Source organism: Zonotrichia albicollis, chromosome 4, assembly GCF_047830755.1.
Source record: "Zonotrichia albicollis isolate bZonAlb1 chromosome 4, bZonAlb1.hap1, whole genome shotgun sequence".
In the NCBI taxonomy this organism is placed as follows: domain Eukaryota; kingdom Metazoa; phylum Chordata; class Aves; order Passeriformes; family Passerellidae; genus Zonotrichia; species Zonotrichia albicollis.
In genome coordinates this window covers 64,612,781-64,626,341 of record NC_133822.1, presented here as the reverse complement: position 1 = coordinate 64,626,341, position 13,561 = coordinate 64,612,781, and the positions used below count along the sequence as shown (strand labels likewise).

The 13,561-nt window shown below is 37.6% G+C and overlaps 1 protein-coding gene across 1 annotated transcript in view; it reads right to left on the bottom strand.

Moving 5' to 3' along the window:
- The window catches only part of IL17REL (interleukin 17 receptor E like), a 48,763-nt gene that overhangs the window by 17,562 nt on the left and 17,640 nt on the right, over nucleotides 1–13,561 (bottom strand). Inside the window, exons 2-5 of the mRNA XM_026790331.2 lie at nucleotides 9,182–9,209; nucleotides 3,183–3,332; nucleotides 2,336–2,445; nucleotides 762–876 (exon numbers count right to left, since the gene is read on the bottom strand). Of these exons, the coding sequence (XP_026646132.2) occupies nucleotides 762–876; nucleotides 2,336–2,445; nucleotides 3,183–3,332; nucleotides 9,182–9,209 (403 nt within the window). The remainder of the gene's footprint in view (nucleotides 1–761; nucleotides 877–2,335; nucleotides 2,446–3,182; nucleotides 3,333–9,181; nucleotides 9,210–13,561) is intronic.

Sequence of the window (13,561 nt, the reverse complement as noted above, 5' to 3'; positions counted from 1 at the left end):
AACCATGCAGCAGGGATGACACTGGACCAAGGGTTAAGGGCAGGTACTATCCACCCATGGGCTCTGTAGGTGGGAAGGCAGGACAATCCCAGCCTGGGACTGAACAATGGGTCTCATGTCATTTTCTGCTTTTTCCTTCTCTGGCCATATTGTATCTTGGTTGGACCACAGTGCTGAATCTATTTTTGTGTGCACATGGCATAATTTGTAAAAAATTCATAGGCATTTCACCACAAAACACGGAAAAATGCTACCTAATCTTTTCCAGTTACATGTAACATGCTATAGAACAGGTAGTTAATGAAAGTAAAAATAGATTTCTATAGACTTTCTTATGAAGCTTTCCTCAGCTTCTGAAGCCACCCCTGGGCCCCCCATGCAAAGAAGCAGAAGCTCCATCTGAGGCACAGAGAGCAAGCAGGGCTGAACCTGCAGGCAGAGGAGGAGCATGTGCCAATCACAAGGAGGGCAACAGGGACAAATGCATAGTGTAAGCTCAGTTTTCCACATACCTTTAGACATAAACTCTGGGTTTTATACCAAGTCGAGGCCTTTACTTGCCAACAAAAAAAATCACTGAAATGCAAACTAAGACTGGTCCTGGCATACACGAGCTACCATCAGTTAGGTCAGTGTGTCCCAGAATGTGATTTGGATGTGCTTTTGCCTTTGAGGTTTTTGTTTGGTTGGTTGGTTGGTCTGGGTTTTTTTTATTTTACAAGATATTTCCTGAAAAGCATCTGATTTAAGATGTTTCCTACCTTCAACATAGTATTGCTGACTCAGCTTGACTTCACAGTAATGTGGTACAGTTTTCATGGTCACATAGATGTGTTGTGCTACATTGACTTCAATGCAGTTGAATTGTACCTGTACCTGTTTAAAACATTGATAAAATTGAGTTCTCATATGACTTCCAGATACAGAAAAACCTTTGGTTAAGATATTAAAGAGAAAAATATTCTTTGCTTAAACATATTTACATTTATAAACAGCATTAAGCAGTCAATAAGGTAGCATTAGGAATGTAAAAGAAGGAGATACAAGTTGATAAAAGGATTTCAAGGAGTATCATTATTTCTTGTTAGATACAACTTGATAAAAGGATTTCAAGGAGTATCATTATTTCTTGTTGCTGTCACCTTCACTTTTAGATATCCAAATATCTGCAAGATATCAAATAATCCTAAAGCCATAGAAATATTAAAAGCCCCAGTCTATACACATTTTACAAGCACAAACATTAGCAGAATAAAAGAAAAACAGTCTTAAGTCTTAAAAGAAGTGTTTAATGGCAACTTCAGAAAATGTAATAATTCCAATAATAGTTTATGAAACAGAAAGTAATTTAAGAAACAAAAGTTGAGGTCCAGTTATACCAGGTCATTCCCTCACTGCTATCAGTTAACTATTAAATTTCTTGTAGGTTTTCATGTTGGATAGTCTTTTACTTGGTAAAAGGCATTTGGAGAATAAAAGATGTCTTATGTTAACATTTTAGTCACTGAACCAAAACTAGGAAAATGGCATTAAATATATTTGTTTATAGATTCTTGCCTATAAACTTGCCTTACTCTAAAAGCTACTGGCTGCTGACTGGTGGCCCTGCATTGCCCATTGGGATGGATGTTCCATCATCAAGAGACACCAAGTGCAAACTGCAGCTGCAGTTTGGGAGAACTTTGTTCCACACGTGCAATTGGTGTAACTCTGTGAAAAGCACATGAAGCAACACTTTGTGTACAGGATTAGTAACCATTGCCCACCAGTAACTGCAAAAATTCATGCCTTTCAAACACCTGGTCAAGAGTGGTTCTTTTTTGCCTCAGTTGCAAATTTTAGCAGCAAATACTTCCCATACTTCCCCTTAACAGATACTGCCCCTTCCAAGGGCTGAGGACAGATAAGCACAAGTGCTTAGGCACCCGTCTGTCTTCTAGATGTGTAAACTCCAGTGATATGTTTGACTGAAGTAATGTGCACCTAAAATCTCTGTAGCATTGCTCTTCCTAGACACTGGAGTCAGAAAAGCTTCCACACAATTTGGAGGGCACAAAAAGAAAGCTGGCAGGACTGGTAGGAAAATTAGGCTCTGCAGAGACAGATTCCCTTGTCAAAAAGTAAGCAGAAGTATAAAGATGGTGGAAAATTGAATTTATATGTTGTAAAAGGGAATTTTGTTGTGGAGTTTCATTTGGCTATGCTGAAACATGTTTCACTGTAGTCTTCCACAAAGTCAATAAGAATAAAAAATAAGTGAGATGCAAAAGATTTTTTTTCCAAAGGCCTGTAAATGTTTAAATGAAAAATTACTCCCCCCAAAAAAGGAGTTTACCTTCTTTCCATTAAGCATCTTGCTTTTTTTCCTGGTGAATCTCACATTTATGCATTGAGATTGCTGTGTGTCCAGTGAAAAAGAACATATTTCCAGCCCACGGACATTCTCTGAAATGAGTTAGGAACAGATTGCAAAAAAAAATTTAAGCATGTTTAGGATCAAAAACACAAATTAAAATACACCATATCATAAGCTTTCCTTCTAAGTGAAAGGCACATGTATCTCTGTTAAAAAAGAGACATTATATATAACTCACACATAGGAGTAGGAAGAAGGATTTAATACAGATGCTACAAATTAAGCTTTAATTATGCAAGTTTAAAAATAAACCTATTAACTCAGAGAAGCAACTAGGAAACACCTATATGGTAACATATGAAGCACATGAATGGCAAGGTGTCAGTAAAAATAGACTATGCACGGGAACTTCATGTATTTCCATTTTCTTGTAGTGCAGATCTGTAACTTCAGATGAATAAACTGTTTCTCCTTCTGTAGGGCAGTCACTCATGTTCAGACTATCAGAGCAGACAGAATTAGTGTGTGTGCCTGTGTGGATGCCAGAGCAAGAAGGAAAAGGGCAGCTGTGTGCTTGGGGCACTGGCAGAGGACAAGTTACACGTGTTGCATGTTGGAAGCCAGAATTCATTATCTCAGTTCTCATTCACTTGGGAAGAGTGTTTTCATCCTGTTTTGTAGTGAAATGCTTTCACAAAAATATTTTTCTGAGAACATTACATGAAAACAGCTTGGTCCCAAACATTACAATATGGAACAAACTTTGGCTGAACAGCCATAAAAACAAAGTGAACAGAAAGAGCTCAGTAGCAAAGCTGATTCCTACCATCCAGACTCAGTGTTCCTTTAATGTTTAAATGAAGAGAGCATGGGCTTCCTTGCACACATTTCATCACTGTTGAGATCTTCATGCTTTTCAGTATCATAGAAGATAAAGATGCAGGAGCATCATGGCAGAAGCTGTTAAAAATGCCACCTGCAAATGCAAACACAAGGGCAGAGAAAACTCATTGCACACAGGATGTCGAGGGGAGAGCAAGCACTACAGGGAAGTTCCAGCTCTCCTGAAATCAGTAAGAAAGGACCAGCAAAGCCAGTACTTTACCTAAGACTTTCACACAGCAAACATGGCTATGTAGGGGGTTGGAATCCATTTCTAGGCTTAGGGAAATGTTAACCCACAAGAGGAAGCAATCACATTTCTAAAAACTAAGGTTAGCAGAACACACCTAGACAAGTACTGGTTCTAATTAGTTAGGTCTGCTAGATCATGGCTAAACTAATAGTTTATATAATTTTTTTTTTCCAAAACCATTACATGCATATTGTGAGCACTCTCAAAATTGTACTTTAATTTTAGGACTTTCTGACAGTCTCCATTGCTGTTAAAATTTCACTTTCACACAAGAGGGCACCATTGCATTCCTAGTCATGGAAGAGTACCTTACACCTATAGGATTTCCTTCTGCTTTAGACCAGTACAAGAGCAGAATAAATATTACCCAGGCCTTCTTCAAGGCACAGAACACAGTAATCCATAGGCACAGAACACAGCTACTACGTCTTCTTCTATTTCCCTGTGTAAATTTAGACATTCCAAAGCTGTAGGAAATGGGTTTGCAGCGCTAAAACTATAGGCTAGGAAAAAAGGAAAAAATAGTTTTAAGGCCCCAAACTTCATCAGTTAGCATGTTTCATCTCTTTCTACTTCTCAGTCTGCCTACAGAGAAATTAGGTATTTATTTATGAATTTATATTATGAATATACAATTTAATCCCCAATGCATTCCTTGGGCTCCTCTACTTCACATCCATTGTTTGTAGTCCCAAAAACTAGTAATTCAAGAAACTATCAGAGCAAACAACCAGAGAATTGGGTTTTGTCCCTTGGCTTTGTGGTATGCAAAGCAACACAGCTCTTTTTAGCTGTAACTATGTAACTACTATTTCTTTGAAATATGTCCTAGACTTCTCCCTTTCATATACAGCATGAAAGCTAAAAACCACCCAAGTAAATTAAAAAAGTATTTTATTGCCCATTCTCCTTCCCATAGTGAGAGGCTAGAAGAACAAAAACAAAATAAATCAAACCAAAAAAATTGATTCATATAATTCAGCTGTTCAAAATGCTCCTAGAAGGAGTTCAACTAGTATGGCAAAAGGTATGGAAGTATGAAACAGCAGTGCCATAATACTGTGCTTGCTATAAAATTCAGGATAGCACTCTTAATAGAATCATCAGGAAATGGCACATCCCTCAATGTCAAGCCAAAAAATATTGTCAAGTGTGGATGCTCATTGACTCACATGGATTGACATCCGCAGTTCTCACAGAGGAAATGTATGGTGAAGGAGGAAACACAAAGCTAGTCCTTACTTATCCTTCCAAGCCTTCCAGTGAAGGAAAGTGCTCTAAATTCAAAGACTGAAAGTGTATTAACCTGAACAGGACTTTTTCCTGCCTTATGAGATCCTCATTTTCCCAGTGTCCCAGTGCAGCTGCAGGCCACTGTCAAAGATCAGATACTGATACTGCAGGATGTGAACACAGGCTGGCATAAATGTGGCACCTTTCCTTAAATATGTTAAATCTGTTAGGCCTTAAGTGCCCTCACACCTGGTATCAGGAGAAATAAGTCCTGTGTGATACATATCACTTACACAGTGTCAGAAGAGACAAACCCTTCACACCCAAATCTCCATCCACACTGTTAGCCTGGTTTTGTGTCATTGACCATATTTTGGAGGCAACAGGACAGGCTGATAAGAACCAAGTGGAAAAGCATGGGAAAACAAGGACACTTTATCTCAACTGGCTCAATATTCAGGTCAACTCTGAATTATCCAAAGAAATACTGACTACCAGCAGAGACAATTTATGCAAACCAATGAAAAAACACAGATCACTCAAAATATACATATAAGGCTTTAAGAGCAGTTGGAATACCTTGATGCTTGAAGAATTTATAAACATTTCCACAGAGATGAGACAGCCTTCAGAAGTACAGTGCACAGCAGCTGGATATAAACACTGTATTCCATGTTCCAAGAATGGGTGGTGTAATAATCCTGAAGGTATCTCAGGATGGAAAGTTATTGCACAACGCTCAATTAATCCACCCACAACAAACTGGAAGTTTATCATATTGCAGAATTACTTGGTAATTATTACTAATAATGTGATAAGTGATGATTAGTTTGAGATCTGTCTCTTTGCTCAAAAATATATTTTCCTGACTGCATCATATGAGATGGAGTTGTGGATGCCCAATGGTATCTGGGAGTAATTGTTTCTGCTTAAGGTTTGGTTATTGATATAGATTTCTTGATCCAGGCTTATAACCTCACCCATTGCCATGTCTGCATAGAAATTATTATTTAAGGGCAGGGCATTGTTTGTAGACATATGTAGATAGATAGATAGATAGATAGATAGATAGATAGATAGATAGATAGATAGATAGATAGATAGATAGATATTCAAAGTGCATAGGTCTTTACAAAGCATTCTGTTTGGGCGTGTTTGACCTTATTTTTTAGGGGGTGTGAGGAGGAAAGAGTCATGACTTGGCTGAACTTTCTCCTTAGCTGTTACAGCCTGAGGTATGATATCATCAGATGACCCAGGGTTGGAATTATCACATGTAAATTCCAAGTCAACCTGGGTGCATTACTGACATTGGATCAGCATCAGACAGATGCACAAACACTCTGCTGTCCCATCAGCAGAGACACTGTTCTCCTTGGTCACAGTTTCTACTTTCAAACTTAGAACAAATATGTTATGCATTGAATAAATTATATTATGCTTCCACTTTGGATTTTTTCCATTAATTTTATGATAGATTTTGAGAACTGCAAAACATGCTGCAAAACTCACTCGTAATAATTTAAATGGATCATATCATGCATGAGGATACTAGCACTGGATTACAGTAAATACATGATACATGTATTTACTGATTCTGTGAGGATGACCTGACAGAAAATAATTTTCATTGCATAAATCATCACAGTATGAGACTCATTTCTGACTAATTCTTCGGTGAACTCCTACTTTATCATCTTTTAATCCCCCCTTAAGATATTTTCTTCTGGAACACACCCCATTTTCCTTTTCACACAAGTAGGTCTATCTATACCACAGAAGACATAAAGATACATCTTGCTACACAAACCATCTGTTGGGTAAATCTTACCTAAATTTTCTGTTTATGAATAATAGCTGTAATTAGCCCTACATGAGAGAGGGATTGTTGCTTTAGTGAAAGGTTCCTCAATTATGGGCACATATAAGCCCAGGCATAAAGAAACCAAGGCTTATTATTCAGCATGTAGACATTTCCTTGTACTTTTGCCATCAACTCAACCACAGCATATAATTTTTTTTTAATCTGATGATGCAGCAATCAACCCAGAACTGTCACAACAGCAAATCACACCTTATGTGCAGTTGGATAATAGAAGCCAGAGCTGAGCAATGGATATGCAAAAGAAATGAATAGATGGATAATTTGAAGCCTCAGGTAAGAAGATGAAATTGGAGAAGAGCATGGGAAAAAAAAGGCAGAGAAAACTTATTAATAATAAGATTGAGAAAACACCCAATAGAAAATCCTAACTGGTTTTTTATCTGATCTATCTTCCCTAAAGTATTGTAAGAATCTGAGCTACTTAAGGATACTGACAGTGCTAAATCTGGGAGCATCTCTAAAGCCTGCTAGAATTGCTTCACTGGCACATCAATCCATGACTATAAATTACAGTGGTATTTCAAACCTATTTGCATATGATTTACCACAGTATCTGTTGCATCTGTTCATTAGGATGATTCAACAAAATTTGTCAGCGAAGTAGATATGCAGTCCTACAATAACCACATGGTGCACTTCAGTTAATAAGTACCAAAATTCACTACTTGTAAATACTTACAGCAATTATAAAATTGATTAAATTTTAGACTGACAGCCTCTCTTTCACAAGAGATTGCACTGCACAGTAAATTAAAAGGGTTTCATGGTTATGTGTTCAGAAAACATTTCAAACTTTTAGAGATATTGAACAACACTGTGATATACTGTGCCAAATACATTTTCTGAAAAGGTATTTTTTTTTTAAATCATTGATACTTTGATATCCGTGTATGGATATATTACAGTGAATTTCAAATACTACAGAAGTTCTTATGTGCTACCTAACAGTCTAGAAGAGCAGGAGGAAGAAGGCAGAGTCAAAGTCACACTGCCAAATACACTGAGGTGGTGGTTGCAAATTTTAGGAAATATCTTTTTGTTGCTGCTAAAAGAAATTACTACTGCAAAAGTCCTCTCCTAGGCCTATCTAAGGTCTTTTAAGGTAATTTTAACTCAAATAACAAATAATTTTAAAAAATAATATAGAAAAGGAAGTATGCAAAGGAGTATACACCCACTGTTGCACAAGTAAATTGGGATGAAGACAAAAAATGCTTTTTCATCATCCCTCTAAAACTGAGTCATTCTACATGTTACTTTTGTTGAAGATAGCTGATAAGTTTTTTCAGACAGCAATGAAAAACCTACAACCAGCTTCATGTATATCATCCTCAAAGATACGGATCTTTAGTTTACAAACCCTTCATTGCCCTTCCAGTTGAGTGAAACATCTAGCTTATCTGATGTGCATCATCTGCATCAGGGCTTGGACCAGATGACTCCCAGAAGCACCTTCTGGCCTCAGCTCTGAGCAACTCTGGCAGTCAACAGAGAGTGACAACCCCTCTTGCCTCTCTCCCAGCATAGAAATCCCCTTGTCCTGAAATGGATGGAATGAATCACCACCTCGTGGTACCTGTGAGTCTCCACTATCTAGATCTGCATTTGTGTAACACCCAGCAGAGATTTTAACTCATAACCAACAGAATTACGGGTGTTCTTACCTTTGAGAACAGGCTGAAGGGCTTGGTTTTCTCAGCCTGTACTGCTCAAGGATGTGAAGGCATGCTTCAGCTAGCAAAGCAAGGGTGGACACCCCTGTTTCTTCTTCTACCTTCCACATAGTTTGTGCAACTACCAGCTCAGCTGCCCAATCCTAACAGGATTCATTTACAACCCCTGAACCAGCCACCAAAGGTTCACTGTGCAGAAGACCAGAGATTTTTTCTGGTTGAACTTTTAACTGCATCCCTTCCATACACACGTTCTTTCTCTCCATCTCAACACAATCCCAGAAGTGCCATGCATTCTGACATCAGCATCTCACATGCTTGAACTCAGCATTGGACCTCCCCCCTGTCCATGCCCTCACTGCCATCGGGATTCAAGAAAGGCTCTGTGGACACCAGCAGCGCTCAGAGCTGAGCCTCCAGTTAGGACAGTCCTCTCAGGGGGGACTGGGACTGTCCTTTCAGTGGGGACTGGGACTGTCCTTTCAGTGGGGACTACGACTGTGACTGCCCTCTCAGGGGAACTGTTTCCAAGGCAGTGCCTCACACTTTCCTGCAAATGGCTGTGTGCACTGGAGGAGTGACTGATGGAGGCTCCAGAGGTCAGGTAATTCAAGCCCCTGTGTTATTACTGTATCTATAATGAGTAGAAGCAATAAAACCATGTAAATGACTTAGCAAACTCTCTTTCCTTCACTATGGTAAGGAAAACTATAAAGAAATTGTCATTATTTATTAATATTTATCAAAACCTACCAATTTCCGATGTTTTTTATGAAAGAACTGGTAGCAAATACCCTGTCATGACAGTGATCTGATGTCACTAGGATAATGGATTTAATATCTTTAATAAATTATCTTTAAAAATAAATGCAGTAAAAATGTAAATTATGTGCACTCACCAGAAGGTTTGCTTTTACAGTGAATCCCCTGCAAACAGAAAAAAAATATTTTAAAATCTGAGGTAATAATAAAAATAAATATTGCTACATCATTGTACACAAGTAAACATACCTTAAACGGATAAACATATTCATAGTCCACAACAGAAATAATTTTCAAAGTTAAACAAATTATTTTCCAATATAGTGAAAAAAACACATCAGTGGTGCATATGACAGCCTGATACATATGGGGGCACAAGATCAGCATTATCCTCATTTTCATGTATTTCTACTCAGGTGTTTAATTGCGTTAACAAGTATAAGAGTTCCATCAAATAAAGACATTATTTTATCAGGTACTACCATTCCTACTGACCAAGAGTTCCTGCATTATTTAATTAAACTCTACAATGGATTTGTTTAGACCAGGGCAAAGAAACCTAATTATTTTACAATGGAAAATATCTAGAACATTATTGAATATATATTATTTTTAGAAGACCCTACTAGAAAGGAAGCATTATGGCAATTGCAAATGAAGTCTAGAAATAAGACTTTTTATTTCAGACAGCTGGCTTAGAAGACTGAAAATTAAATTACTCAACCACAGTACTTATTGTGTTCAAGGGAAAGTGTCTTTGTAAGAGGCAAAGTGAACCTGGCATTGAGATTTTAACAAGCTTCCAGCTATCTTTCAGACAGACTACATCCATTTTCCCAGTAAAATAAACACTTAACCACACACTAAAATTTTGTAGAGTACAAAAATAACAATTCTTACACTGACTGCTATGCATGACATTCTAAAGAAAGGCTTTTCCTTAGCCAGCAAACACTGGTTGCTGCTGTTCTGGCATAGCCCTTATCCCAGTATTCTTTAGCATACAGAATATATGTTCCCATGTCCTTCCCTTTAAAAGCAGTGTCCTGTTGACAGAGATACTTTTATCACACCCACAAAAGTAGCAGGCAGTGCCTTGTCTCCTCTGCTCTCAAATGGGATGGCAGCTCTCAGTCCTTTTAAAATATTTTAGGGTCTTGTCAACAAACCAACAATCTGTGAGATTCAGAGCCAGAAAAGTCTTCTGGTGGACATTTAAAAGTTTTTTAATTGAAACACAGAGGCTACAGCCTGGGCAAGCACTAGCACATCATAAAATAACCATTGCTTGGTTTTCCAGGAGGCTTTCATCTGCAGGGAACCCTGTGCTCCTCAGAAATAAAGCTGTGGAACAAAACAATGTTATTGCAGCAGGTGAGAAATGGCAGCACATTCACATCCAGCTTCCTAGGGTGCCTGAGAAGTGTGTCCTGTCCTTCATGACAGCTTTTTATTTGAGCTAAATAAGCTCCTTCTTTAAGGAGGCCTTTACAAAACCAGAGACCACTGTCTAACCTGTATCAGTTCCCATTCTTCTGTTCTTTTGGCAGTTCTGTTTTTTAACAATCACTTTTGGACATCAGTTGTCATCTTTTACTACTGGCAATTTGGTACTATGACTCAAAAAAGTGCAAATGCATAAAAGGTGGTATTTTAAACCTCATTTTATAATAAGACAGACGTGGTCATATACTGTCATAGACTAAAGATTAGAAAAATTATTTGTGACATTGTGAAAGATATTGGTTTGGCTGTTTCTACAGCATAATACATTGACACTCAAATTAGGACCTGTTGCAACAGACAAGAGGTAATGGTTTTATATTAAAAGAGAGTAGATTTAGATCAGATGTAAGTAAGAAAATGTTTTACAGTGAGGGTGGTGGAAACATTCAAGACCAGGTTGGATGGGGCTCTGAGCACCCTGATCCAGTTGGAGCTATCCCTGCTCACCACAGGGGACTACATGACCTTTGAAGTTCTCTTCCAGCCCAAACCATTTTATGATTCAATAAAGTATACAAAACTTCTTCACATAACTGTTTTAAACTGGGATACTTCTGTTTCAAAGGTTTTATAATTTCCTCAAATTGCCATGAAAACTGAAAATGGTAACTGATAAGACCTAATTTCTGCTGTAGAAATATTAGTTATTTATTAATTGTTTCAGAAAGGAACTGCTGGATCAACTAATTTCTCAGTCATTACTTACTGGAAGAAACTAATCATTCATGAGGCTTATCATTCTGTAAATTACTTCCATATTTTTTACTTCCCATTCTGCAGCCAGACTGTTGAAAATATTTTGGTTAGGTGGCTTGACAGAGTTCCCAATTGCCAGTCAAAATTTCTTAGAACAGCATCTTTAACTTCTCTAATCATTCTTTCTGGTTACAACCTTAGTGCAAAAAAATATATTAAAAAAATCAAGATCACACTGAATTAAAGAAGAAAATAATCTCACAAATATCAAAGGATTCAGCCTTTTGATTAGAGAAGGTCATCCCCCTGTTATGACACCTGAAAATTGAAAACTGAATGTAAAATAATTAAATTGTATATATTGCAGGAGAAAAACCAAAACACCCACTTCTATGGCATGATAAATAAATTTTCTTATACCTTATTCTCTTACATACCTCTTAGTCTATCCTAATTAATTATTGGTTTTCACTATTGCATAGAGGAATCCTGTTATCTGAACTCTTACATTTATTTTCTTGTCCTTTCCACAGGAAAGAAAGAAACATCCATTTGTGACTTTTGATCTGGTAAGGAGATGTTTTGTCATTCTTGAGCACTTGGTTGTGTTCTGGGTAAGGAGCCATTGGGAAGGTTTACATAAATAATCAAATATTTGCATGAACACTTGCCAGTTACAGCAATATTTGTTCACAGCCCAATTTCTTATTTTTTTAAGAAGTGTTTCTTTTTATTGTACAATACCAAGTGGGTGGGGGTGGTATTTTCTTTTACAGTCACTTTGCAAAACAGTCCAAAGAGACCATTTGTCTGAAAGAATAATTCAAATGAATTAACCAAGTTCCTCTCCCACTTTCTATATCTTTTGTTTTCAGGAATTTTCAGTGATGAGTGCAATAAAAAAACATAACACACTAAAACAGGAATGGAAATTTTCTTCCCCTTTTACAAATGCCTAGGGCATCTTTTATGCAAAAATAAGATCCTGAACATGATAGTACATTTTACTCCTATACAGGGAGAATCTTTGATTCATATCTTCTTTGGCAAAGAGCCTAAATAAAATATACTTACACAATGCACAAACAGTTAGGGATTTTCCTGTTTCTCTGGGGTTTTCCCCATTTGTGGTATTACTCAACTGTAGCTAGAGGTTATCTGAACAGACACCACCAGCATGCAGCATTCTGAATAGAAGATGTGGTGCCAACTTTTTAGCTAGCACAGCAACTTCTCCTCAGTCTAAGACAATTGTAATATCCCATTGTTCTAACAACTGCAGAGAAGAGAGTGAGATCAGCAGAGGAAGACTTGGATTAGGGGCACAGAGAGTGTTTGCATGAATTAAAATTGCCAAGAAAAAGAAACAAAGATCAAATCTGCTTCCCATTTCCTCTCATATCTCCAGGCACTAAATCAAGTGCAGAATTGTGGAAATTCTTCCCTGGATGTTCTGTCAAGCAGGAAAGAGTCTGAGGAAAATTTGGGTTCACAGTCTACCTGTTAGTTCTGTTGTAGTCATTCATAGAAGAGCTGGTGGCAGCTCTTCCACAACTCTATAAGGAATAGTAAGAAGCCTGAAAATTCCTTAAAATGTGTTCTTTGCTTGAGACCAGGTTGTCAGACATTTAGCATTCACTCATTAAGACACCTACATTAGTCAGTGAATGTAGAATCTGCCTTTTGAGTGATGCTCCCTGGCAAAGCTATTAGCTACATTCCTACTTCAGGTTCAATTGTCAGAGAAGGCAGAGAGAAAGGAACATGACCATATTCTGATGTTTCCCTCTTCTGATGTTTCCCTCTATTCCAACAATCTATATTCTTTAACCACCATTAAATGCAAGCATGGGGTTCTATGTACTTTTACAACACAGGGAAGGGGTAGGTTTGCAATAATTGATGTTCAAATTGTAGCCAAAAGGCCAGTAAAGACGGTTAATCTGAACATGCTATTTTTTGATTTCCAATTGAGAGGAGATGCTCTGCAAAAATCCATCTTATTCTGCACACAGATACAAAGGATGTCCCAGATCACTGGGTATAGTCCACTAATAACCACAGGTACCATATAATCTAATCCCTTTCAAAAACTGGCAAAGCATAATTTTAAAATCAGTCAGGCTTTCATGTGCACTGCTGTAAGAGCCAAGGCTATTCCAGAAGACCTGTTCTCTGCTAGCACCAAAGCTTTTAATTTCCTACATGACCACAATGGTTAGCTTCTACTGACTTCTGATTGCACTCATTATCTTTTCACTTAAATAGATGCTTTCCACCCTGGAATTTACTTTGCATTTTTCTGCAACCAGTAA